Source organism: Thunnus albacares, chromosome 16 (assembly GCF_914725855.1).
Source record: "Thunnus albacares chromosome 16, fThuAlb1.1, whole genome shotgun sequence".
Taxonomy (NCBI): domain Eukaryota; kingdom Metazoa; phylum Chordata; class Actinopteri; order Scombriformes; family Scombridae; genus Thunnus; species Thunnus albacares.
Genome location: NC_058121.1, coordinates 9,942,186 through 9,970,165, shown reverse-complemented (window position 1 = coordinate 9,970,165; position 27,980 = coordinate 9,942,186). Strand labels below are relative to the sequence as shown.

At 38.2% G+C, this 27,980-nt stretch overlaps 1 protein-coding gene across 2 annotated transcripts; it reads left to right on the top strand.

Moving 5' to 3' along the window:
• Window positions 1-85: 85 nt before the first annotated feature.
• tagapb (T cell activation RhoGTPase activating protein b) lies at window positions 86-26,492 on the top strand. Of its 2 annotated transcripts, XM_044377465.1 has the most exons (14): window positions 86-300; window positions 7,691-7,776; window positions 15,671-15,841; window positions 19,135-19,299; window positions 20,557-20,598; window positions 21,034-21,118; window positions 21,230-21,277; window positions 21,676-21,745; window positions 22,049-22,188; window positions 22,609-22,770; window positions 23,445-23,554; window positions 23,850-24,036; window positions 24,350-24,431; window positions 24,570-26,492. In XM_044377465.1, exons 1-14 carry the CDS (start codon window positions 223-225, stop codon window positions 25,691-25,693), a joined length of 2,550 nt encoding a protein of 849 aa, XP_044233400.1. In that variant the 5' UTR covers window positions 86-222; the 3' UTR covers window positions 25,694-26,492. The 2 variants fall into 2 exon arrangements, with proteins under 2 accessions (XP_044233400.1, XP_044233402.1); XM_044377467.1 differs by lacking the exons at window positions 86-300; window positions 7,691-7,776; window positions 15,671-15,841; window positions 19,135-19,299 and adding an exon at window positions 19,648-19,777.
• The last annotated feature ends 1,488 nt before the right edge of the window (window positions 26,493-27,980 follow it).

Genomic DNA, 27,980 nt, shown 5'->3' with positions numbered 1-27,980 from the left:
TGCCGGCCAGGCCTCCATTGTTCTAACCCTCATTAGCAACAGTGAGAGGAAGCGTTTCTGCAGGACAGACAGCGTCATTCTGCAGCCGCTCCCTGGCTCGTTCACAGCAGAGTCCTCAAACTGCTTCTCCTCTACTTGCAAAACGAAAACTACCTAAACTACAGTCCAGTACAGTATAGCACAGGACAGCAGGGGGTTGAGGGCTCGCTCGGAGACACCAGCATGGACACTCCAGAGTACGGAATTGCAGCGATGAGGAGGGGAAGCTATGATGATGCTGCCGCGGCTCCTCTGCGTCCTGTGAGTATTGATCTGCCATCCACTGGCAAAGGTGAGAAAGATCCTGTTGGTAACAACCGCTGAGTGTGACTCAGTGTGAGACCCTGCTCTTAAATTGTCCACTGAATCTGACACCTACATCAACATACCGGAGAACCTCATTCACCTATTTTCATATGGATATGGGAGAGATGTGTTACATAAGAAGGGTGAGAAAAGGACACTCAAGTCAGGATGAGAAAACTGATAATGGAAACCATGTCCTCATGTTCTTTCACAGGTACAGTGTAATTACAGCAGGTGAAGGAAGAGGGGTTGGGGTCAGATCAATTTCAGTTCAGTTACTCCAGATGAGATTGAAAAGGAAACTGGAGGTGAATAGTTAGATAGTAATGAAACTCTTGAATAGAAGTCCTTTAAAGTATCTGCAACAAATGCGTGTGACCTGTCAACCTTCAGCTTTTAGTGATGGTAGTTATTAGAGGGAGTTATGTATAGGGTCTCTGTAGATACAAAACACTGAGAATGACTATCAACAACATGTACTGTGCACTGTATAGTAACAGTTATATTCCATTTACTTTAGGAAGTATGGTTTTAAATAGCACCGGAAACATCTGGTAAAATTCAGTGCAGCGTCAGTGGAAGCTCTGCTTTTCAAATTTACATTTTCTGGTGGCTAATTAGACTGTCCTCACCAGAAAATCAACACCACTGGCTGTTAGTTCAAACACCTGACAAGCGACCTCTGTGTGTTGTGCCAATAATAATGATCTTCTCTCATGAGCAAAGGCAGAGGTAGCGTGATGATCTTAAAACCTATTAATATGTGCTAACATCAGCCCACACTCAGACCACAAAAATATCAGTGTGGTGTCCTGGGGTTTTGTCAAAGTTTCCCAATTCATATGTGTTTCCCCTTACCTTGACCTGAATCCAATTAACCTTAGCCCTAACTGTAACTAAGTCTTCTCCCTAACCCTAACCCTAACCCTAACCCTCACCACTAACCTATCAGCCCTGACCCATAGTTGCCCCATAGGGCAACACTATATGAAACAGGAGGGGAGCAATATTCAAAAGTGAAACAGACTTCAAAATGAAACTGGTTACCATATATGCATTTAAGCAGAGCAATCACAAACTGTAAATGGTTAATTGCAACACTCAACTAGCTACACAAAGTGTTGCACACCACTAGAATAAGGACTCCTCTATTTTCATAAACAGTCCATTAGGGTTTCTACTGGCTGTGTGATTTTTTTAAAGGGGACATATCTTGCTTTTTGTGATTTTCTGTTATTTTTATGCTGTTATGATGTCTATGTTAAACATGGTCATAGGTCCAAAACTTGAGGTGAACATATATAAAAATGCCACTTTCAAGTAAGAAGCCCAGAATTCAGCCCGCTCTGAACACTTCGTTTGCCTCGTTTGCTATCGTTACTCTCTCCTCGTGATGACATCAGATTGTTGCTAATGTTGCTGCTAAGGTTGTTCCATGGGTTATTCACGTTTGTCCACTTGCATATTTTGGATTGGATTTGGGCTTGAACATATACAGATGTAATTGAAAAGCTTATATATTGAGAGAAGAACAGGAAAATGAAACAAAATTGGACTACTACTGTTTGTTTACATGGCATCTTCCACCAGCTAACAATCAGAACAGAATGGGCTCATCGGGAGGGGGACCTTAAAGAAACAGGAGTTAAAACAGCCTGTTTCAGACAGAGGCTGAACTGAGGGGCTGCATAAAGGGTCAGTATAAGATAAGTAAGGAGTTTTTTGAAATGTAAATCATGAAAAGATATTCCAATAGAGCCTTAAGTTGAGAAATGGTGAGCTCTGGCCTGCAAATCTCCTTTGTGTGTAAATATCTGCTGAGAATGGTAATGATTGAACCTTTAGGGAAGCAACTGTGGTGGAAGTCAGACACATTTTAACAATGACCACAATCAGATAAGAATTAGTTTGGCCATATGCATTTTGACAGGCACTAACAAATGTTATTGTCCTGACAGTGGGGGCGCCAGATCAGAAGATATTGGTCATTTTGGAAGGCAGTGACCTATTTTGTCATTGTACAGAGATTTTAAATCTAAATAATGTTTATTGTGGGTAATCAAGTTTTAACTGCACATGCCACTACATTAAGATGCAACATAAAACAAAGAAGTGTTTGGGTCTTAAAGATTCTACAAACTCAATGTCTTCATCCACAGCATAGATTATCAGCCGACTAATTACCAGAACATGGACACATAAATGTTTTTTAAGCTACCTGCAACCATCTAATGTTAATAATGTTCACTGATTTTCCTCTAACTATGCAGTTTGAACTTCATCTTTCATCTGCCCTCTTGTCCTCTTCATCTCTTCATTTCTCGGCTCTTTCAACATGAAGACCTTCACAACCGGTGATGATAGCGCTGCTTAGATGGAAACATGAGTCATTTATTATCTGGCAATGAAAAATATTGTATTGGATCTTGATTTAATATACAATAGTTTAGTTTGGTTGGGGAATGGCTGTATTGAGTCACTTTCACTTTGAAGAACCACTTAATATTTTCATCATGTTTCAAGGCTTTGGTGTACTTCTACTGCATGTATCTCAAACATAAAAAGCCCATAAATCTTCATTTTCACTTTTGGAGATTCTGTTTCCATCTCAGCCAAAGCTTAATTTCTTCATTCCAGAAAACCATGCATGTACCTTGCACTGTAGCGGCTGTATAGGTAGGTCACCCTGGTCCTTTGTGTCCTGTTGGTCCATCACGAGTCAATGGATTTGTGTGCCAACCTTGCTCTGGCCACAGAGACAGGAGGCCAGAAAGAGATGCTTTGTCAAATGTTCCTGCCTTTGTTTGTTTTGTTTTACTGTTTTTTTCTCTTTGCCTCTAATTCCGCTTAACCCAATTTCTCAGTTTGTCCAGCAATTAGTGCACAAGAGCAGCCACAACAATATGCAAAATCTGTTTGTTTTCTTTCACCCAAATGAACAAAACAGTGTTGGAAGGCCTCCTTTTCTGGTGGGAAAATAAAGAGATAAATTAAAGATTAGAAATTATTACAGCAAAAAATGTCATAAGTATTTCATTATTAAGTCACAATTACGAGCTAGCATCTCAAAATGATAATACTGTACATATTATCTCATAATTTTTTACTAAGTTTAAAATTAGATAATGAGAAGTCATAATTAGGAAATGTTTTTGAGATCTTTTATGTTTAACTTTTTAATTCTACTTCTTCATTTGTTTTTTTTACCTGATAAGAATGCTCTTCTTGAAATTTTATCTTAAATAAAAACAGGATGAAAACGCATTAAAACCAGGATTAAATGCACACAAGAGTTGAGTTAATATGAAAAATAAAAAATAAAATAATTTGATTGTTTTGTATTTTTGCAAACACAGATACACTAATGTGTTTCAAATCATAAGACATGGAAAAATACAATTTTGCACAGTGTTGCTCTTTTTGAAACATCAAAGAATAAAAATGCACCATTTCAAATGGTAATAAAGTGAATTTATAAGTTTAAAACTTGATACAAGCCTTTGTTTTCATGTTTTCTTTTTCTTTTTTAACTTACAATTTGATGTATGACTTAATTCAAGGCTCTTCTTGCAATGTGAAGTGCTTTGCTGTTGCTTGGCAACATGTGATCAGCTGTCGATTACATGTGTGGTGGTGACGTAATACATAAACCATCAACAACAGCTATATTCGGGAAATCAAAATCATATGCTGCTGTGACTCCATATGCCATTACCATGGGTGGGTGGCTTTGGTGAGATTAAAACATCTTCAGAGTGTTGCATCTGTCAGAATAGAAACAATTTCTGAACCAATCTGTTTTGGTAAATGAAACAAGCTGAGGCTCAGATCTTTTTTCTGTTTAGGTTTCTGACTCATAAAACGTGTGTAATTATGGTTGCACGTCCAGGATTCACATTGCCTTTAGTTTCCAGTGCACTTAAACTATGGCCAGATTCTTATTGTGCCTTTCTGGAAGGGAAAATATGTTTCAGGACACAGACACACAACACACAAGAAACAAATGTCAACAGAGAGGTAATTTTTTTTCACAACATTAACTGCTGACAGTCACTTAAAAAATGTAATGCAAAAATGTATCCTTGAAATTCAGAGGAGTAAGAGTGCTGTTAAACTTGTTGCTCCGTATATTTAGTTGGTTTGATTGGAAGTGACAATGAGCAGCTTTCTTCAAGTCATTTCACAGATTCTTATCTGAAGCAACTCCAGTGTTGATGTGTTGGCAGTCTGACAGTCACTGGAGATTTTGCTTTTATGGGTTTCATCAACCCTGCCACTAACAATTAATCCAAACAGATGTGGCTTCATAATGGTGACACCTCTGATAACTCTGAATATTGTCCCAAGATACAGTATGTTCTTGGTAGAATCTCCCATCACAGCCAAACTTTTATTGTTCCTTCCTGTTTTGTTGCTCATGTCAGTCAAAAATCCATGGCTTGTAAAGAAAATATGGATATACTCACTGTAACGTCACCCATTGGTTTGTGGACTGCCATTTTGAATCTTCAAGTTTAGAGTTTTGACTGTCACCATCTTGGATTTGATTGTCGTCATCTTTGATTTTTGGAGCCAGAAGTGACCACATTTGGACGAGAAGTTGGAACTGATCCTAGCGTTAGCTGCTAGCTTGGTTAGCACAGTGCATTTACAGTCTATGGTTAACTATGATAATGCTAAAGCTGATGCTAATTTTTGTTAGTGAAAAACAGGCCTAAAACCATTAAAACAAAATATACTTACCGGAAAAACTTACCAGTCGACTCCTTAGAGGGTTTTTTAGTACAACCAAATGGTGAACAAGACTTTTTTGTAGGCCACCAAAATGTTACAATTTACTTTCATGAACTGAAAACATACAGTAAGATAGCGGCAGCTATGCCTAATCTCTGTGAATCTGGGGTTACACCATGCTTACGTTACGTAATCAACATTGTCGCTTTGGTAGCGACTTGTCAATCACAAGGTAGTCACGCCCTAAAGCATATGCTGCTTTATTGTCTGGTTTACTCTAAATGGGGCCATAATTTACAAAATGAACATCATAATGTATTGAAGAAGACTTGATACTAGCGATTTAGACCATGAACTCATTAGAAAACTGTTTACTTAGGTAATAAATGAGAAGTAGAGTCATTATCTCGTAGACATCTATACGAACGGACTTCTTTTTGCGACCAATGGAGTCGTCCCCTGCTGGCCATTAGAAAGAATGCAGGTTTAAGGCACTTCCGCATTGGCTTTTCAGACCCAGAGCTACTTGCTTGCAGAAAACCAACACAAGGAAGAGCTTTTTTACAGTATGTATAGATGTCCAGTACATCCACTGAAGCAAACATAAGCTTACTGGGAACACTGAGCGGTTCAGACTCAGATTAATGCTATTTTAGCTAAATTGTGTCAATCACAGCTGTCAATCAACACCCACATGGCGTACATAAAAGCTACTATAAGTCTTCAAATCTTACTAATGGAACAATAATTTCCTAAATGACCAGGAGCACACTTATGAGAGGCCCCGATTTTAATATTTGAGACCATAATAACTTGTTTAGGAAAATGATTGACTTAGTATTTCTGGAGAGAAGTTGGTGGTTATGGAATGCCAGTCATTAGGAGCCAGCATATAGCGTCTGTAGGTGGCATTGAACTTTAAGGTACTTTTGCATTGGCTCCTACACTGTTCTCACCACCTCCTCAAGCTCCTTTATTAATATTTATTTCTATGTGGATTTTGAATGTTTCTTTTGTTCATGTTCATCAAATGTTCAGTTCAGGGACAGTCTGAGTCAAGCTTGTTCAGAGCAATATGTGAGCATGAGTCACACTGGAATAAATGGATAAAACCTTGAAATGAGTGTGCAGATGTTATTGCAAGTAGATGATTGACAGTGCTCTTCTTCAAACCAACTATTGGTCTATAATTGGTCTGTTCTTTTAATTCTGAATATTAAAAATATCAATTACTTTGGAAAAGTAAACTTCTCCAAAACTATTCACCCAATGTAATTTCTAAATAAAATCCAGGTGCAGGTCAGTCATTTGCAGGGTCATGAGCCATTTTATACTGTAATAATAATAATACACTTTATTTTTATAGCAAAATGTATGCAGAAAATGCAACACAAAGTGCACAAAGTAAAAATAAAGAACCATAATATCTATGATAAAACAAGGATAATAGGATTTGGAGAGTAGAAATGTTAAAAAAGGTGCCTTAGCATTTAGATTGAAAGTATGACCAGGTTTAGAGAGACTGTACTACAACACCAAGTTTAAATAGTCGTTAATAGCTGTTAATTGTTGTTGTTAAGGGAAACAACTGAAATTCTTCTCATTGGTGCTAGATCTCTGCAGCAAGAAATTTCCAGAGCTACGTCTCCAACAAAACAAAAATGTCCTTTTTTCATTTTAAATATAAACACAAGGTTTTTTGTCTCATTTTTGGCTGATAGTTGATGCAAAATGCCACCACCAGAGTTTTTACAGGAAAGAACAAATTTAATCACATTACACACATTTTTAGATCTTTGTACTTCCTGTGAATAATTGGTAACAAAATTTTACTTCTTCCACAGTACGTACTTCTCTGATCTGCTCAGCCAATATGAGCCTATCAGACCTGGTCATCTGGTTCAGGCCTTCTGGTCGATCCATAGGTTAAATCTAAAGTTGATTAATTATTTTTATGGTCCTCGTTCCTGGAATAACATGCCAGATTGCATTAGATGTACATTAACACTCTCCAAAAGCAGGCTGAAAACATTTATTTTCTCTTTGGATCTGATTCATTTTGAGTGTTTTGTTTGTTTTCTTAATAACATTTTGGAGTTTGGAGAGGCGATGAGTTACGTTATCATCCAAATGTTCGCTCAGCTGTGTGGTATGTATCTGACCTAGCTGATTTTGTCTCCAGACTTAAATCTCACAAGGAAAACTGAGCCTGCAGCATGTAGCCTGGCTGTGTGAGGCTTTATAGAGCCTTATGAAATCCTGATACTATTCTTTTCCATAAGTGTGAGGCTTTCATGATTCTGTCCTTCACTTCTACTTGACTGTGTCTTTGAGTTGTTAGACTTTCTGCTCTGACATACACAGTCATCTATGGGAATATACAAAGACAAATGTTTCACTTTCAATACTGCAGAGATGCAAAAGTGTTACCTAGAGAGGTGCCAAACACCTCACAGCTGATAATTTGAAGGAAACATAGGTGTGAAAATAAGTGTGAAAATAAGTGTGAAACTACCGGTGTAGTAAGTTACTTACTGTCATTATTAATTAACATAGAGTACATAATGACCACATAATGTTTCAAACTGATAAGCCATCTGTCTTCTTGCAGCACCTCAGACACTTGGCTCAGAGACGACGCTCGGCCCCATCTCTAGTGTTTGGAAAGGCGTTGGGAATGCCATGGTCTCCAATCAGGTGTGTAGATCATTTTCTTCCCTTATTCATACACTCCCTACAGAGAGCTGCAGGTACAATCACAATCTTTTTCAGTTTTCCGCCATTAGTCAGTGAGCAGTTTAGCAGGGAGCTGTTAGGCATCTAATCAGGGTATCTAACCACATTTTACATATCATATTTTCTTAAGCAGTCCTGAGATTCAAAGCAATGTTGTGCAGCTGGCATTTATAAACTGTGAATTGTTCTCAGTGAGTTGAGTGCTTGGATGCTGATGTGTCTTTGAGACCTAATTTAAAGGCAGTGCTTGACAATTTCTTATCATTTTATTCAAATATTATTTGACCAATTTTTATCCCATTGAGAGATGTAGTTCTCCACCACAACAGGGAAAGCAGAGTTAAAATCAACACAAACAACCCAGAACATCAGGGATGAGATGAAAATAGGTAGCAAACAGACGAGTGTTATAACTATTTCATTTTTAAAATGTTAAATTTTTCAGTAAAGCCCATTTTGAAGCTGAAAATATATTTGATTTGACTGGAAGTTGTTGCATCCTTTAGTTTTATGTCTTTTTTCAAGCTTTTCCAAGAGGAAGCTTCAGTAAACTTTGAGCTTTGGGACCATCAGAAAGGTCAAACCTATTTCATATGAACATGAATAAGGAAGACGTTTCCCTGAGATCATAAAATGACAATGACGCAACAACAATCTTCCGTAGCTGCAGATTGTCGCACCTTCTGTATGCAGTTGTTAACCACACTCTAAAGCTGCAGCAGGTGTTGATGCAGATAGTGAATACAGGTCATCTGAAAGTGTTATATATTTGACAGAAAACAGCTCAGATTAGGCACATTAAAAACTTAGAAATATTTTTTATGATTCATATAAAATAATTGTGGAATTACTTAAATCTTGCAAAACCCTGTGTTCAAAATATAACAACAGATGGCTGCAGAGGAGGGCTGGATAGTGAATCTCACTTACCAAAATGCTTGTTTACCTTTTCTTTTTCTTTCTTGATCTAAATCAGGAATCTCTTAGACCAGTGGTTCCGAACAGTCACAAGACACTTTAGATGTGACGAAAGATTAAAAAAGCCCAAAACATACTGTATATCTGCCAGTCTGTCATCACAAAGGGAAGATTATTTTATTTTTCAGACATGCTCTTATATTGCTGTTTTCTTGTGACATACTGGGTAGTTTTATCATTTCCCATAAAGACACATTAAAATCCCTCTTTCAAAGCTTAGATTAATTTGTCACCTTAAAGCTTTACAAACCTAAAAGTTTAGACTATATTCCATTTAGGGGAAGTCCTTGATTTGATGCTGACGTTTTGAACACATTCTGCTGATTGATTAAAAAAGGCAAATAAACTGATTTAAAGTAGGATTAAAACATGTTTGTATACCCCAGACTAAGGTTTGGAAAAAATATTGATTTCGTGTGTCCAGCTGTAACCTTTATGTAACAACAAGCATGTGGCTGCTGTAAATGTATTTTTTCCCCCCTAAAATATACTATTTTCAGTGAGATAAACTCCTTATAGCTCACTCACTGGATGTCTGTGAGTTGAATAGCAGCTTGGCTCAAATGTAAAGAACTGAACCTCAATTCCTTCAAACATAGATGTCTGGTCTAATGTAAACTACATGTTTTCATATTTGTAACCTGAAGTTTTATTAGTATTTTATTTTTTTGGTGTTGCAGAGTCACATTATACGGTTATTACTCCAATAGTTATTTAATGTATTATTAATTAATAATATATCTATTACTATAATCATAGTTCCATCCTGTTGTTGTTTTTATGAGGGACCTTTGTAAGTGTGACGGTAACAGATGTAATAAGACCTAAGTCAAGTGAACCCTGTTGGCATTCATTAAAGAAGATAATTCAGCGTTGAGCTGAAATCCTCTCAACAACTCATAATAAGCTGCTAAATTAGCAGCAGAGAATTTACCATCAACTATTTTGATAATCATTTAAGATGTTTTTTCAAGCAAAAATAGCTTCTGCATTGTGAGGATTTGCTGCTTGTCTGTGTTTTCTGTCTCTTGGGTTTTGGACTGTTTGCTGGAGAAAACAAAACATTTGGAGACTTTGGGCTTAAAGATCCCCTCCATAAATGTGTTAAGACATATAAAATACTTTCTTAATCTTACATATTCTCCCTTTTTGGAAAATCCAGAATCTATATGTAAATCTTTTTCATTTAAAAAGTTTCACTTTTGGACACAAGATGTCTCCTACTTCACTGAAAAGTCTGTTCTCAGTGCTTGTGCGCTGGAGGCTTTAAGTATCCACATCACACTTGTGTAAGTTGTATATTGGACCATGATTGGCTCCAAAAGTTGTGATGTCACAGATCATGCTTGTAGGTACACGCCTTAAGGTGAGTACAGAGAAACTTTCCACCTTCAGCAGATTAAAGGATGACTTCACCGATTTTAAAGTTGATTCCTATGGTTTAATGTGGGTAGAATTATATATAAATGACATTAGACTTTCCTCTGTCTTCCCTGTAGTAAGATATCCCTCTTCATCCAGCTGCAAAAGTCTGCTAGGTGACATAAAGCACGTCATCTGGTGGACTTTGGAGATCTACCTTAGACAAACTATGATTCCTCATTTTCTGTAGTGATGCCTTCAAGGAATGTCAAAGGAGGATCGTCAGAAAGAAGAAGACAGAACTGAAAACTCTGCGCTGCAACAAACTTTGTGGTACTTTGGTAAACCTGATATTGTTTTCTCACAGAGTATTAAATTGGACTTTGCCAACACAGAACACTACAACAGCGACTGTGTGTTGAGGCGGCTGCATTCAGCTTGAGCACAATTAGGTCCTGGGTCCTCGTTGTCCATAACAAATTGGTTGGTTTTACCCTTTTGTTCACAATTCTTTCCCAAACCGAGCTGATATTGAGACTGCAAACTTGGAGGTGGTTTGACTCTTTGGCAGCTTTCTGGCTTGTGTGCAGCTCTCAATAAGCTCGCAATGATCCACATAACTAACACCAGTGCACTGTCTGTTGCACACCAGTACGATATAAGCAGACTCGATGAGGAAAAATGTTTTGTAAATGAAAATAAGCCTCAGTTAAGAGATATAATGCTGATCACAACTAACTATCTCCACTAACAGGCTGGCCACCTGTCATCCATAAAAACACCTTCAGTAGTGGATTGGAAAGGACCGAATGCAATGTATTCTGGTTGTTGTAGGATTCCTCCTTAAGAACGATATGAGGAATCTACAGCCTTTTTCTCAGTTTTCTCTAGTCATATGGCACCAATTTCAAAAATAAATGGACATTTCTACTACATAGGAAATTGTAACAGGCACTTTTCATTATTTCCTGACATTTTATTCACCAAATGATTTATCAAGAAAGAATTTTCCAGAATAATTGACAATGAAAATAATTGTTTGTTGCAACCTCGATTCAAATTCAAACTGTAGCCCAGAAGGACCGGAGAACAAGATCAAGAGTTCAGGTCACAAATTTCACAATTTATTGAGAAATGGTGAAATATTGTTGCAACTTTCTGTTCACATACAGCCAAGGTGAAGGAAACACTGGATTTAAAGTAAAACAGTAATATTCTGACTTCTCTCAGCTTGTTTCATTTTCTCTTCCCTGCAGCCTCCAGCCTACAGATGGCAGCATACATAGAAACACAATTTCAAATTGTCTGTTGTTGTCACAGAAGAGAATGTGACATACTTTATAAAGAAAGGAATCTCCCCCACACCCCCCCACCGATCCCCATACGTGTTGAACAGACCAAGATATCACCTCGATGCCCCGATGGCACCTTGCCATGTGCAGGTCGCATCATCCAACTGCTCAGGCCACAAACACAGATGTCCCTTAGGGGAATTTACAGAGTGGTGTTTTGAAAGAGCATCTGTACTCTGCTTAAACTGCTAAACCTCACTTAAAACCACATCTGCTCTGAGGACTGCCCTGTTTAAGTGATATTGATCTGTCCTCCATTTCAAATCATTATCTCCTGAAAAAAATGGGTGAACTGGTTATCATGTTCAGTCCTCTGACGTAAGAATGTTGACTGTGACCTTTTCAGACTCAGACCGGCTTTAATTGGCTGTTAGGAAAATGTATATGTGGTTGTGATGTTGGCCTTTATACAGATACCCACTAACAGCTCCCTCAATATTATACAATGATAACAGGACTAAAGAGATGGCAACACATACAGCACAGAGGACCACACTTAAACACATGTCTACATTCAGCAACAAAAACTTTACACATAAATACTCATCAGGGTAACAGCTGTACCATCTTAGTCCATTATATTGTGAGGTAGGTGGTTATACTTTACAGAAAGTGAAATATAAACCTGGAGCTGAAACAGGATCAATGTTTTAGTTTTATCTGCACACAACAGTCAAACACAAAGCTATACTGATGGTAAATTTCTTCCAGACTCAAGGCAGAAAGTATGCCCACAAAACAGCTACTACTGTAGGAGGCAGGCTTTAAAGCAACATCAAGTTGTTTGTTTGTTTGCTATAAGAAGAACATAAAAACTTCCTTATATGACAGTAGCTACATGCTCTCTTATCACTGTCCTTCAGTCTTGTAGAGAAATTCACATTGTTCATGTTTTGGTGCCACAGAGTGAAGTTTAATTCAACCAGTGAGATTTTTTTTCTGCCCTTGTGAAATTGTTATGTAATGCTTATTATTCTTTAATTATGGAAGCATAGACCTTTACAGTGTCTAGTTCTAATCTGAGCCGTTTTCTAAAGCCACTGGTTCAAATTAGTCTAGAAACATTTCATATTTTGCTGCACATCTTAAAATAACCCTTTTGTGTCATACTTGAACTATGAATTTTACAGTTTTACATTATTAGTTCAGACTAAAAGTTCAAAACTTGACTTTCTGTACTTTCAGTAATATTTCATCTGGGGCCACACTGAGGTCCTCTGGGAATTTCACTCTGCACTCGAAGACAGTAACCCTAATCCTGGCCAGAGCTAATTTACACTTGATGACAAAAGATGATGTTTCTAGACTTAATTTAAAACTTCTCTTACTGAAAAACAAATTTCATCACCAGGCAGTTACCAGCGGTCAATTTTTTTTACCTTATGGTTTTGCTCTGTCACGTCATAACACACCTCCAGTCTGTGACACATGCATAAAGACCACCGGAGCACCCAGTGGGCGAACCTATCAAAGCAACGAGAGAAATGTCAGACACATCCTACTCTCACACCTCCGCCCATTCTGAGCACAAACACACACAGGGGGGGAAACTTTACGGGTGTTAGTTTCACTGTAGTGGGATTATAAATCACTGACAAAAATAGGCCGCCATGAAAAAAATACATTTTATTATTTATTTTATTTTATCAAATACATTTCATTTTAAGACAATGTGATTGTTTAGAACAAAGTGAAAATTAATATTATACATCATAATAGAATCAAACTGTTAATTACAATTTTAAAGGAATAGCTTGACATTTTGATATATTCATTTTCTTAAGACAATTGATATCACATCATGTCTATATGCTAAATATGAAGCCACAAGCAGCAACCAATTAGCTTAGTTTAGCATAAAGACTGGAAACCACCAGTCTGGCTCATTCCAAAGGTAAAAAATCTAGCTCCCAGAATCTCTAAAATTCATTAATTAACACATTATATCATGTTTGTTTAATTGGTACAAAAACCAAAGTGTAAAAAATGTCAGAGTAAGGCTACATGTGCCTCCCTGCTGCCTCTTAATGCTAAGCTAAGCTAACTGTCTCTTGCTATAGCTTCATTCATTACCCTACAGACATGAGAGTGGTGTCAACATTTAACTCTGAGCAAGTAAGCAAATAAACATATATCTCAAAATGTTGATCTTCTTTTAGTCAAAAACATTCAGTATAACAGTGATTTTATGCTTTCCTTCAATTATATATTTTGGTTGGTTTATGCTGTTTGTACACTTTTTGAACATCAGCAGTTTGTGAATACTTCTCCAACTGTTTATTTGCTGGCATTGTGGGTGTCACCTTTGGGGAGCAGGGAAAGTACCTCTGCTGATAAAATTTGAATTTCTGCCCTGAATGTCGAGTCAGTGGGAAGAGCAATAACCAAAAACTGGTTTCATAAGCATTTAGAACAAACAACTCTTACTTGCTATCAACACCTTAACTTGCATGTAGATTTTTGGAAGAGGGGGCAGCAAGGTAGCAGCGACATACGTAGATTTAATTATGTTTTTGTTATCAAACTCATTTAGTCTGTATACAGACTTGTGAAATGTCATGTGAGATGAAAGTTAATCCTTTCAATAATAAAAAGCGAGAGCAGCCAAAGCCGTTGTATGTTTACCTATTCAAGATAGTCTTGTTTGGCTGTTGAGTTGTGTGGAAATATGGAAGTCAAAGATGTCACAGGAATGAGAAAGAATCCAAAAATAGACTAAATGTAAACTCCAAGAAGACCCTGTTTCCTCCCTGTGCATTATAAACAAATAGCTCAAGTCAATAATTGTGCACTCCTATGTTGTGCCTGTAATGAAATCAGACATGATATATCAATATGATATTGATCTGATGAGGTAGGTGATGCCTTCACACACAGATCTGACATTTTCTACAAATAAAAACATTATTCCACGCTCTCCAGGATATTTGGTGAAGGATCAGCATGTTGGAGGCTATTGATTAAAGCTAGTGAAGTCGTTTATTTTACAAAACAACTGCGAGGTGTCTTCAGGTCACTTGGACCTGAATTCAACCACCAAAACACAACAGCAGTATCACCTCACTTGCCTTCTGAGTTGCTGCACAGTATTGTGACAGTACTGTACAGCTGACGTTTGGTAATTTCCAATGTCACACATGAAGGAAGTGAAACTAATTGGACAATTCAGTTCCAACTGTAGATTTGATTGTACTGTTGGTTCATACAGTAGTATACCATTGCTGTTTTGTGAAATACTGGCTCATTTTACCTCTTTAGGCCTTGAACATATACAGTATTCAAATGAGACAATCTTGGAAGTTTTAGATGTAAAAACCTGCAAATCATACACTCGTGACACCTGTTATGAGGGGTTGCAACAGTGGACGCTGCTTTTACTCAACAGGTCACAAGGCAAAAAGATAGTATCATGGCTTTGAACTCACATAAGTTATAATCTCTCCCATCGTTTATAACATTAAGATTAAGAGTAAATGTCTTGGAATATTTATGAATACCAATTAAGATCTTAACTATCTGCTTTCGTGAGGTGCTCATGCAAAACTTATGCAATGTGTTACATATGTATTGAAAATTTCATTTCAGAGAAATAGTTAATATTCATATTTAAGTGAAACACAGCTGGCGTGGTTAACTGTAAAGCTATGTTATTAGGCTGCTCTTCAAAGATCTGAAAAGAAAATTCTGACATTATGGAAAATACGCTTATTAGCTTTCTTGCCAAGAATTAGATGAGAGGATGGATGACACTGTAATGTCTGAGAATGGTATCAATTTTCTCATTTAACTCTCAGCAAGAAAGCAAGTGAACTTATTTCCCAAATTGTCAAACTATTCCTTCAAATCTCTGTACACACACGTCTGTTAGCAGTTTTTATTTTTGTATAGTTGGTGGTTTCACATCAAATGCAGACTTTTAAGATGTTGTACGGTGTTGTTGTCCATAAAAAAACATTTTCTGTACTGTACCTCCAAAATGTCACCTCAAGAAGATAAGAAAATCAGCCTCATTTTAAGTTTGGTGGACATATATATTGGAGACACTCCATTAAAGAGCATGTAATCCTTCAATTTATCTGGTACATCATCCACAAAATTAGAGATTCATCGTTTTTAGCAGTCTGATCTGGCTTTTGTGTGTCCTTGTGTGTCCTTTTGCCCAGAGAGGAGGCTTCCTGCTGGGTGACTGTGGAGCAGAGTCCGTTCGTCCTCGGCCTCACCAGTGTGAACGGAGAGCTGCTGCTGGACGAGTGCGTTCAAGTCACAGAGGGCACGAAGACCAGGGAGAGACACCTCTTCCTCTTCCACGATGCCATTGTCTTTGCCAAACTCAAGTAAGAACTGTATATATAATCCATGTATAGATGGTGATAATCAGTTATCTGCACTAACATACAAAAGAAAATCAAAAAAGTGTCCATGAAACAAAGTGTAATGACTGCAACATGACTGAATCAACTGACAAAAAAACAACAAAAAAAGTGGGAAATACATTTTTAATGCTGATGTGGCATTCAAGTACATTTCTGCTTAAACATGTCACATACTTGTACAGCTTGGAATGGGAGAGTGAAAGAGGAAGTAAAAACAAAACGTGCAGTTGGACTTCATACACGGACTGTTAGGGAATCTCCCAACTCAGTCGCTGCTTTTTTTTAGTCACTGTGACTTCAAATAAACAGAAGAAAGCATGGTAGTTCCCGCTGGGTAAAGTCACATGAGGGGAAACTCTCAGGAGTAGAGTATACACTACCAAAAACCTTAATCTTATCAACTTTTCAGTTAAAGGACTGTTGTCAAACATGATATGCCTGTGAGTAGAGCTGCATGATTAGTCAATTAATCAATCATCAGGAAAGGAAAGGAGTATCTATTTTGATAATTAAATAATCATTTTAGCAGTTTTTTAAGGGGAAATGCCAAACATTTACTTGTTGCAGCTTCTCCACTGTGAGGATTTGAAGTTTTTTTGTGTCATACACTATTGAGAATTGAATATGTTTGAATTTTAGATGGTTGATTGGACATTTGAAGACATCACCTCCAGCTTTTGATGGACATTTTTATCTATTTTCTGGCATCTTATAGACAAAACAGTTCATCGATTAACTGAGAAAATAACTGGCAGATTAAATTATCATGAAAATAATCATTATTTGCAACCCTTTAGTGAGATAATTCACTTTCTCCTGAATTCTGGTTCATTAGTCTCATAAGTGACAGTATCTTAAAACTAAAATCATCTGACATTTTAAATGTATCTTTAAATGAGGCAGCTCATGACACATACTGTACTTAGACAACTGATTTAATTCAAAATTAGCTGTTTTTACACCTTGTCTATATGAGACAATTATTTTAGGATTAAATATCACGTTTCATTTACTTCTTTGGATTATTATTATTATTATTATTATTGGCAGTGGGTACATGTCCCTTCTCCTTTGTTCTCATATGATGAAAACAGCTGTAACCTTTCTTTACAGATATCTATGATTATACTGAAAGAGTTAACATAAACAAGATTGAAGTTGTTGCAGTAGCTGGCTGCATGGCTTAGTCAGATTAGACCTGTGTGTTCAAAGTCGTGGTGGAAGTTTTAGAGCTGAGCTAGAGTTGAGTGGGAGGCGAATTGCACTCATCTCTGTACCACAACCTGCCCACTGTTCCAGTAGGTGCGCACAGCTGGAGCTACAGTATGAGAAAATAAACAGACTGCGGAGTATTTTGAGCCCTTATATATGAGCATTTATCACATGTGGAGACGTATTTAGAAATATCCAGTGTTCATATTGATTTTTTAGTTTGTTGTGGAGAAACATTGGGCTTTAAACAAAATGAAGAACACTGTGTTTAAGTCTGTTTGCTTCATTTATTCATATATACATAGAAATTATTCTTCATGATTATCAGTCTGATAAGTCACAATACCAGCTGATGATGATGATGATGACCGTAACCGAAGAACAACCTTTTGAGGCATACACATTTACTTTCTTGTTGAGAGTTAGTTGAGAAGATTGATATCAATCTCACGTGTGTTCATTACGTAGAGAGCAGGAGCTATAAGGTAATTAGCTTTAGCTTAGCATAAAGACTGGAAGCATTGGGAAGCAGCTAACAAAAATACGCTAAACCTCACTCATTAAGACTTTGCAGCTTCTTTGTTTAATCTGTATGCTACAGTACAGTCTTTGCTATGCTAAGCTAAGCTAATCACCACCTAGCTCTAGCTGTTTTCTGAATGCACAGACACAAGAGTGGTCGATCATCTCATCTAACTCTCGGCAAAAATGTGGATGTGCAAATTTCCAAAAAAAAACTATTCCTTGAAAAAAAACAGTTTAAGAGGTGCCGGTGTTGGTGTAACTTTTAAACTTTTGACAAAGCCAGGCTAGCTGTTTTCCCCAATTTCCAATCTTTATGCTAAGCTAAGCTAAACACTCCTTAGCTTTGGCTCTGTCATGGACAGACAGTTTTATCAATCTTCCTATCTTACTCTCAGAAAGAAAGCAAATAAGCATATTTCCCAAAATGTCAAACTTTTCCTTTATTCAAATTCCCACAAAGTGATTGATATATGGCAAACTGGGGTGGGTTGTATAGGTGTTTGGATACATATATACATATACTAGGCGTCATTGGGGGCCCACAGCTCATATTTACCCCAGAGCCCCCGGTGTTAATCCAGCCATGCTTATTTATTTCTCACTTTTCATATTACATCCAACTAGCTGTGAGTCACTTCTCTCTCTAGTTTTATACCACAACACCTCATGAATGCCTGAGCTCACTCCCTCTGTCTTCATCCCTCTCTGACTCTTTCGTTTTATTCCTCCAATCTATCAGCACTCCAGGATCCTGCCAGCACTTCTCTGCTGCAAACACTCAAGGGTCAAGGGTCTAATCATTTACTTGTCACTTCTTGTGGAAGCTGTTGTTGAACCACTTACAGTACAAAAGCTATTCATTTGGAGTCCACCACCACTTCTCTTAAAACCCACCTTGAACATTGGCTTCAGTTTAGCCCATCTTGATATTCTTCTAGTGTAAAAACAGTGTCTAACATGCTCTTCAATTTCAGCCTCACAGCTTTGTTCAGGAGTTGTCACAGCTAACTCTCAGAACTGTTATTTAGACACATAAAGATTTGCCTCGTAATGATCTTACAACAACAATGTTGTACACAACAGCGTTTTTTTGCCCCATCATCCCTGACAATCAATATCTGCATCACAGATTATTGTTCCACACAATGTTTCCATGTGTAGAAATCAATTTTCCAGTCAAATATAAAAGACCATTGTTGGTATGATTTCTCTTCTTTGGACTTTTTTAAAACAAGCTCTTACATGATAAGTTATGCCTTTTATTTCTGTGTCGAGCTCAAAGTTTTTCACATGAATGAAAAACAGATTACAACTGAAAAGAAAGACAATCTCTTTTTATTATTGTATTCCAAAATCAATAATGATTGTTGTGAGAGGAAAAAAAAACAATAACAGAGACAGAAATTTATGGAACAGAAACCCTTATTTCAATCTGTAAAAAAAAAAGAGAAGAGAAGATGGAAACAGACACGACTATTCAGACGGTGCCTTTCTCTTGTGTTTCTGTCTTTGTGTAGGTCGACTGCCAGCTACCGTCTGAAGCACAGAGTGAGCCTCGAAGACATCTGGCTTTACGGTTTTGAGGATGAAGTGGAGGATGAAGAGGAAACGACGGGGGATATTGACCTCAGGGTGACCGTCATATTGGCCTGGAATCTCACATTTTGTTTGGTGTGTTTTCGGTGAGCTGACACTCGGCAGATGAGTCACATACAAACAGCAGTGGCTTGTGTTGTGATGCACACATGTGTGGTTACACTGTGAAGACCTTAGGTGACCTGTGAGGACCAGTCTTTATGCTAAGCTAACCTAACCAGCTGCTGTCTATAGTTTTACATTGAACAGACGAACATTAGAGTGGCGTCAATCTTCTCATTGAACTCTCAGCAAGAGAGCAAAAGAAAGCAAAAGTCTGAAACTAAAACTGATTCATACTGCTGTTTGTTTCTAATCTTATCTTATCTTATCTTTTCTTGTATTTCATTGGATTAATGAAACCTTATGTTTCTTCATCAAACATCCACACGTAGTAAATGGCCATATGATCTGTGATCTACATGAAAATAGGGAAGTAGCAAAGAGAAAGTCCTGGCTGCACCATCACAAGACAAGAGGTTGCAAAATAGGAAGCCTGGAGTTGCACCAAACCAATCCTGTGAGGTGATTATCAGCTGATTCATAGAAATACTGGACTTAACAATAAAAATGAAGTTTAGGAGAAATGCTGTCTCATACTTCTTGTGGTGTTGTAACTGATTAAAAGAAATGAAAGCACATTTTTCTCTACAGTGAATTTCTGATCAAAGGCACTAACTGGCACTAACAGTTGAGAAACAATTCATTTGTTGTTATTCATTGACTCCCACATTTCTCGCAAAGTTATTACACTCAAACCATGAAGCTATGGTATTCCAAGAAGACGATGAGTCCCCTGATGGGTTTTGAGTTGTTTTGTTTGAAAATGATTTTCTGATCTTCTTGGGTCTAGTAATGATTCAAGTGTGTGAGAGTTTCATTCCTCCTCACTCACAGAGGCGATTAGGGAGACTACCATAAGCCACGTGCTGACTAGCTGATTCTTTCTTAATATTGCATACAACCATATGTTACAGCAAGGTGTCCGGCATTAACAGGGCCACAGGGTATAACAAGTTAACCAAAACGTGATGCCATACAGGTGTAAATGTAAGCACACGTATCATTTCCGTCACTTTCCACTGATACCATGTCACAGCAAATGCAGTCTATGAGGAAGTGGAAGGTCTGGTTGGGGGCCGCCGTGACGTTGCTTCCTGTTCCCATGACTGAGTTACAGTTTCCACTTTTTAAAAGCAACTGTGGGTTGCATGCTTTGTCTCATTCCTCCCACTGTACTTGCCGGCTTGTTTGATTCGCTCTGTGGATTAGTAACTCATACCATGCTGTTATTTTGCCTACAGCTCTCCTGAGGTGAAAGAACGCTGGTTAGATACTCTTCACAGGTAAGAAATAATATCATTATTTATGTAATTGTTTATATCAACAAATTCTAATTTTCCAATTCTCATTATTGACAAGAAAGAAAGAGTGCTTGACCCAAACTGTAAAGCCGTCTTGATCAACGCTGCCTGTTAGAGAGTAAATCAATGTGAACTCTCAGATTATATTTCAATTCAGGAAAATTGACAACATTTTATATAACATGGTGCATAACATCTAGATGATATGACCTAAAATTTTGTCCATGTTATCTAAAAAAAATGTAATAGTTTTGTATTGATCCACTGTTAGGATGACAAATATAAAAAAAAACAACAACATGAAAATAACACTTTCGTGAGGCTATGTAATATCAAGATAAAAGTGTGGATATTCAAGCAGGGGGTGCACAGGGTTTAGGCATAAATTCATATTTATGTATTTTTTTCTCATCACAGAAGAATTAAAGACGCAAAAGCGAGCGCTGGTTGTGCTTCTTTACCTCCAGACGTCCTCATGAAGGTGTTGAGTGGCAGCATCGCAGTAAGTCTGTCGCACTCCACTCTACCATGTCTAAAAGAAACCAAAATACCTAAAATAGATCTGTTACTTAATAATCTCTTTCTCTCTTTCTCGGTTTGTGTCTTTATTTAGACCAAAACTCTAACAGGAGGCGGTATGGAACAATTCATCGAACTTGATGTAAGTAAAAACCCCCTTTTCAGTTGCTTCTTGAAATTAAAGATGTTTAAGCAAAACAGCTGTTTGTGAAAAACACCTGCACTTTTTCAGTCTTGCATTAGACAGATTTGAAGGAAATAAACAGCTTCTGAAATGCATATAACTGTAAAAAAAAAAAACAAACAAACAAAAAAAAACAGGCACCATTTGAAAGAGAATACTAGAATTATGATATATAGAATATGATTTTCTTTATGATTATCTCCCTTTCACTCATTCACGTGGCAGCAGGCATGAAGGACGAGGGCGTGCATTAGAGCCATTTGAGGAAACACAACCCCTTCCTTCTTTGCTCTTGCCTGCTTGTGTTCCCCTTGCACGCTCTTCACCACATCACTTTTTCTTTATTTTGTTACCAGGGTAATGCAAACATCTCTGCTCAGTCCAAGCTGTCCAATCACCAAGAGGACAAGCAGACGCAGCCCACTGGTGAGTTTGAAAATCTCTTGTTTTTGCAGACGTCTCTCAATGACAGTTTTGATGGGAGGGAGGGGCCCCATTAAGTGCACCATGTGTAGAGACATGAGACCAGAAAGAGCAACCACAAAGGCAGAAAAAAATTTGACTGCTGTTAAGAGCGAGCAAGAGAAGAAAAAACAGTCGCATTGGCACGACTCTTGCGCCTGGTTTTGTTGCCATGTTGCACAAACTCTTAAATCGTTCTGAATGAGAGTGTTAGATAAATGCATACGCATGTAAAACTGATGGATAAAACGTTTTTGCTCCTCTCAGAAACCAGGTGGAAGGAGGTGGTGAAGAAGCTGAAAAAGGGCTCCAGTTTCATCAACAAAGTAAGCCGATCAACTCAGCTGTTTGGACAGCCCCTCGGCAAGATATGCCCGGATGACTGCTCACTTCCTAAACCAGTCACAGTAAGTTGACTTTCGAGTTTAAATGTCAAATCTAATGTCAAGTTTTTCATTTCCCCTCCTCTGCAAAGTTGTTCTTAAGTAAGGCAAAAAATCAGAAAACATTTGTTTTTAGTCTTTTCTGTCTCGTTCCAAGGTATTGACATGTCATTTGTTCCTGAAACATGGGAAAAAGTGAAATTTTCTGTCTGCTTTGTTTCCTCTAATTTTAAGCACTTGAACTACTGCATGCTGCACATGTGACAGCTTGTTGAAGTTTCTTAGAATTTGTTAATGAGGGCAGGAAACCACATGTGCATAAACGCTGCCTGTTGATCAGGTCAAAATGCACTCAACACACATAGACTGTTTTTGTTTTTACTATAATAATCTCTCCTCTCCTCTCTGCTCCGCTCTGCTTCTCTGTCCCTGCCCTGTCACCAGGAGATGCTGGTGTTGCTGAGGAAGAAAGGTCCGTCCACGGAGGGAGTGTTTCGGAAACCATGCAACAGCAAGAACATGAGGGACATCAGAGACCAGCTCAATGGCGGCCAGGAGGTGGACATGGAGGGCCAGTCTGTCTTCCTGCTGGTCGGGCTGCTCAAAGTACGTTCCCATCCTGATCCTTGTGAAAGCATAACACACAATGCATCTGTAATACCAGCAGTACTTTCAGTATCTCTACTGTATCGTAACCACTAATACTAGAGTGCTTGCTGCATCATTAGGTTAAATACAAGTACTATTACAGATACTGCTATGTTACTTCCAGTTGTGGAAAATAACTATACAGTATTGTATATAGGTATTGAGGTACATCAACTATAGTCACTAGGTACATTTCAAAGTACACGTTTTATATAAAAAACACATCAAAACCAAATGCAATGCACTGCAAAAGATTAAACCAGTTTTTTGGTTTTTGACCTTACATAATAGCAGTTTGTCATGTTTCAGATGTCTATGAGTTGTTAGCAGCTCCAAAAAGTATCTTTAAAATCTTTAACTATACTTTACTTTTACTTTAAATGTACTTTTACTTAAGTATAATTTTGACTTCAGGACTTTTACTTGTACATAGATATTTTTACATTGTTGTATCAGTACTTTTAATATACTATAACATAATGTATGTAAATCAGCATCTACAATGTGAGGCATCCCCTTGATATCTATTAGTTACTGTGCATCATCAAATATTCAAGATAAGCAGCACTTTATTACCAGATCGTTTCTATTAATAAGTACTGTGTCTAATCACCCTCTCTTTGTTATTACAGAGTTTTCTGAAGGAACTTCCTGGCAGCCTGCTGGTATCTGAATTTTATGACAAGTGGATGAAGGCTCTTGATAATGAAGACACCCAGCAGAAAGATCTGGAAATCGGAAAGTAAGCAATCAATACTTGCTAATAAGTCCTGACCACGTAAAGTGCAATTTACCCAAACACTGCGATGATCTATGAATGAAGGGTACTTTCATGACCATGAAGCAAGATGTAAACTGAGGGGTATTTTAAGGGGAGTTTTGCATTCACAATATCCTCCATTTGTAGGCAGATCACAAACCACTTCTCTATTTTCTTTCTAAAAGAAGGAAGAAACTTTGAACAAAAAAAAGCGCCAAACTTATGTGTTCTTCCTGTTCTCTCTTTTCGTCCTTCCCCCTTTGCTACCCGCCGTCAGGGTGGTAGACATGCTCCCAGGGCTCAACAAACTCCTCCTGCAGCATCTAGTTTGCGTCCTCCATCATATCCTTGAGAATGCAGAGACCAACAAGATGGACGCCTACAACTTGGCGGTGTGTATCGCCCCCACACTGCTGCAGCTGAACGGCACCCCGTTGGATGAGCAGAAGGAAAAGACACAGAAGGTAGAAAGTCATGTTATGAATATACTTTCTCACTTTAGGTTCTTTGAAGCTGTGCGGTTCACAGTGCAGAAAACCTCAAAAGGTTTCATAAGTAAGATTACATTTGCACAGACTCTTACTTGTTTAGTCAAGTGCTAATAAAAAAACAAAATCTTAACTGGGTGAAGCACTGTAATGTGTCTGGATTGTATCTGTATCCTGTGTGTCAGCTTTTGATTTTCAGAATTCTTTATCTAATTATCAGCTTTGGTTATAAATATTGATATTGTTGTATTTTGACTTATATTATGTTCCTTTTTCTGATTTGCCGCAGGTCACAGACCTAACCCAGTTCTTGATTGAGCATTTTGAGATACTTGGAGATAATATCCCAAATCTCCTGGATACTGATGAAGGTACACATCACACACATCACTCAAATCTGAATTATTACTGGAGATAAACTGAACTGGTATTTGCCCAGTTTTAGTAAATAAGAATAATTATTGTTAATTTAGAGATCCTAATCACGCCTTCGTTTCCCCACTCTGCAGACTCACTGTCCTCCCAGCATCATGACTCTGCATATGACAGCACAGACCCAGATGGAGATGGAGAGGCAGGAGAGAGTACTAGCTGCATCCGCAGAGAGTGTAGCTCATCTTCTTCCCTTATTCCAAGCACCTCCTCTTGGACATCTGATGCTAACTTAAACACAAAGCCTGAATTCAACCGTCGCTGCTCTGAGCCCATCATCTTCCTCTCACCTGATCTTGAGAGCCTGTGCTGCCATGCCAGGAGCCATGATGACTGCTCCATGGAGAGGCGGGACTTTGAGGAGCAACCTTTGAAAAAGCAGATCTCAGATGACTCCATCTTGCACAGAGGACGAGGTAGAGCAAGGTCAGGACTGTCTTTTCAAAAACTGAGCAGCAGCTGCAACATGGATCCACCGATCTACACTGCTAATCAAGTTAAGGACTGCTCATGCTCTTCCCTGGAGAGCACCGCCTCCAACCAATCGGAGGGCTCTGTTTTCACCAGTTCCCCAGTGGGGACGCCACCATGCTCCAGGAAATCAGACCCCGCCAACCAGACCGCAGTGGGTGCAAAAGCTCAGGACTTTGCCAGGCCAAATTCAGATGAGAAGAGGCGCTCACAGTCGATGAGAGTTCCCAATAAGGTCCTCATGAGGACCAGGAGCTTAGGAGCCTTCAGCAGGAGCAGCGTGAAGAAAGACTCCCAGAAGGAGAACTCTTTCCCTTGTGAAACGCTCCAAGAGGACTCTCAGAGTGAAGCAGACTCTCCAGCTGAGCCCCTGCAGAGGTCTCGCCCTCTGTCAGCCATCGAGGTGTTCAAGCAGGTGGACAGCAGGCTGCCCTGCAGGCCTCCGCCATACAGTCAGGCGGTGCAGAATGCGTGTCCTCCTCCAGAGTATAAATCAATGACTGTGCAAGATGCCATAGAGCTAAAGAGAAGGTCCCGCCCGTCCTCTGTAAATTATGACTACAAAGACTATTGGGCTGGGATACAAGACAAAGCCAATGCTGTCGAGCGGCCTTTCCGCCAGAGAGCCATGTCTGAGTCTGTGTCCACAGGCCATCATGATATGGTGTCACGGAGATGTAGCCAGCCTGTGTTTGAGGAGTTTTCTTACACCAAGGAGTCTTATGTTTGATTGACTTTTGAACAGTTTCACAGATTGGAGTTTTAGTTATACAACCATTTCTTGAAGGCAGAAAAAAAAAATCAAGAGTGAAATCTCAGAGGGCAAAGACAAAGAACAAGTTCTCAACCTGATCAGGCGGAGGTTTGTCCACATGTTGGTATCCTTGACCAAGACACTGACACTTGCATGGCAGCTCTGATCTGTGAAATGGTGAATAAGAGGCAAATTGGAAAGCGCTTTGTCCATTAAGTTAGAAAAGAGCTCTATAAATACAGTCCATTTACCTGTCATTCTTATTTCTACTTTCATTCATTCAGGGTCATGAAATAATTATAAGTCTGTGTTCATAATTACAGCTACGTCCTCCCCTATGGCTTATTTTTCAGTGTTCTTTGGTTGGTTAGATGGAGAAACTGTGTTTTTTGTGCTCTGGCCAGTGAGATTCAACAGTAGAGAAATTCTTGTATATAAAGTCCAATCAGTTCACTTTTCACTTTGAATGAATGTCAGCTATGTGCTGCCTCCTGGTTGCACTTTCTTAGTAGTACTATTTAGAGTACAAATTTAAAAGATATGTGACTAATATGATAGATGTTTAGTCTATCACAATGAAGCTATGAAAGCACAGTTTGCTGTGGATAATATATGCTATGGGTGCTGATCTGTTGTATAAGTGTTATAGAAATGATGATATGTACAGTATAGTATGTTGAGCACACGCACACACATGTTTTTTGCTTTTTGTAAATCTTCTTCACTTTGCATGGTCTTCTTCTTCCACTACATTAAAGCACTTTCCTGATGATGAGCTATGCTTTGTTTGTTTGTATGCTAAATATGTACATAAGGTAAAAATTGATATATTAGCAGATAATTTTTGTTGAAGGTCTTCTAGAGTTTTTGGTATATGCATGAGAAAATGGAAGAGAAATGATGCAATAAAAGAACAAGAGAGAATAAAACAATTGTGTCTTCGTCCTCTGTTTCTATGAGAAGTTTTAAAAGGCTGTTGTGGTGCAGCAGCACCCCTGGGTCAAACCATAAGCGACATACTTAATGAGAAGATTGAGGATAGTGACTAGATGGCTCAACTTCTCTTTGCTAGATCTGTTGCATAACAGAAGCTAACAAGCCTTGTTGAGAGAACAGCATGTTCTGTCAAAAAAAACCTCCTGAAACAGGAGGAAACCAGACATGGTCACATGGACGGATTTGGTTTTTCTCTGAATTGCTGTTCCTCTGTCTCTGACGGAACAATTAGCTGATGCCACCTCGTCTTCCTTCCTTTCTAAAGCACGCTATTTCCTTCCTCAACAAGTGTTGCTTTTTTTTAATTCATCTAAACATTGTAGCTGAAACTGATTTAACAGCATTTTACTTTAACATAAACTGACAAAACACTGATAATCTCTGATTATTCTCATCTTTAATTATCCTTTACAAGGATTAGACACAACAAAAAAACATCTGCACAATATAAAATGATCAATTAATCAAATAAAATTCATCAATCCAATACTATAGACCTGCAATAACAACTACACTTGTGAAGCATCATATTTATTGAAACTGAGAGGCACTACTTTTATGTACAGTACAAACAAAAAAACAGCATGTAATACAACACCACCACAAGCCTAAAAAAACTAAAGAGTTTAATCAGCACCTCTGTGACACAATGTCTGCAAATATCAAACATTACAAGCTTCATAAAGATACAGTTTTTTGCATGTATATGTACAGATGCATTACCTTGCTTTTATCATGTCTGACCATCTGTAACCTCTGACTCGGATTCAAAACAATCATTACTACATCACACTTACAAACTCTAGTGTGAAGTGTGAATGGCAAAATGAGCTCTCACATGATTTTTATCATTATTCGGAAATACTAGACAGTAACACCCGGGCAGTGACATGCATTATGATCTTTTTTGATGTTGCTTCTGGGCCGAAGTTTACAAATTTAGGGTATTATTCTTTGCAAAGAATAAGAAGGAACTTGAGTCATCAGCTCATATCTATAATCTTTCTGTAATCTATAGGGCTTTTCACAGTGCACATTCATAGAAGAGTTAAACCTGAGATAACCTAGTCCCTTTTCACACACACACACACACTGTTAACCCAGGGTTGACCTAAATCCAGGGCTATACAACCACACTGCACTTCTACTAGCCCTGGTTAAATGTCTGCTGGAACATGTGACTAATGTTTACAACATAGAATGACGTGTGACAACTCTTTAACAGCAAGCAGCAACGTTAACATGTCACCATTAGCAGGGCTTTACG

Coding starts and splice junctions, on each gene's coding strand:
- tagapb (XM_044377465.1), top strand. CDS start 223: ATGGACACTCCAGAGTACGGAATTGCAGCGATGAGGAGGGGAAGCTAT. Junction 22,771..23,444: donor TGCTGGTCGGGCTGCTCAAA/GTACGTTCCCAT, acceptor TTGTTATTACAG/AGTTTTCTGAAGGAACTTCC. Junction 24,432..24,569: donor TCTCCTGGATACTGATGAAG/GTACACATCACA, acceptor CCCACTCTGCAG/ACTCACTGTCCTCCCAGCAT.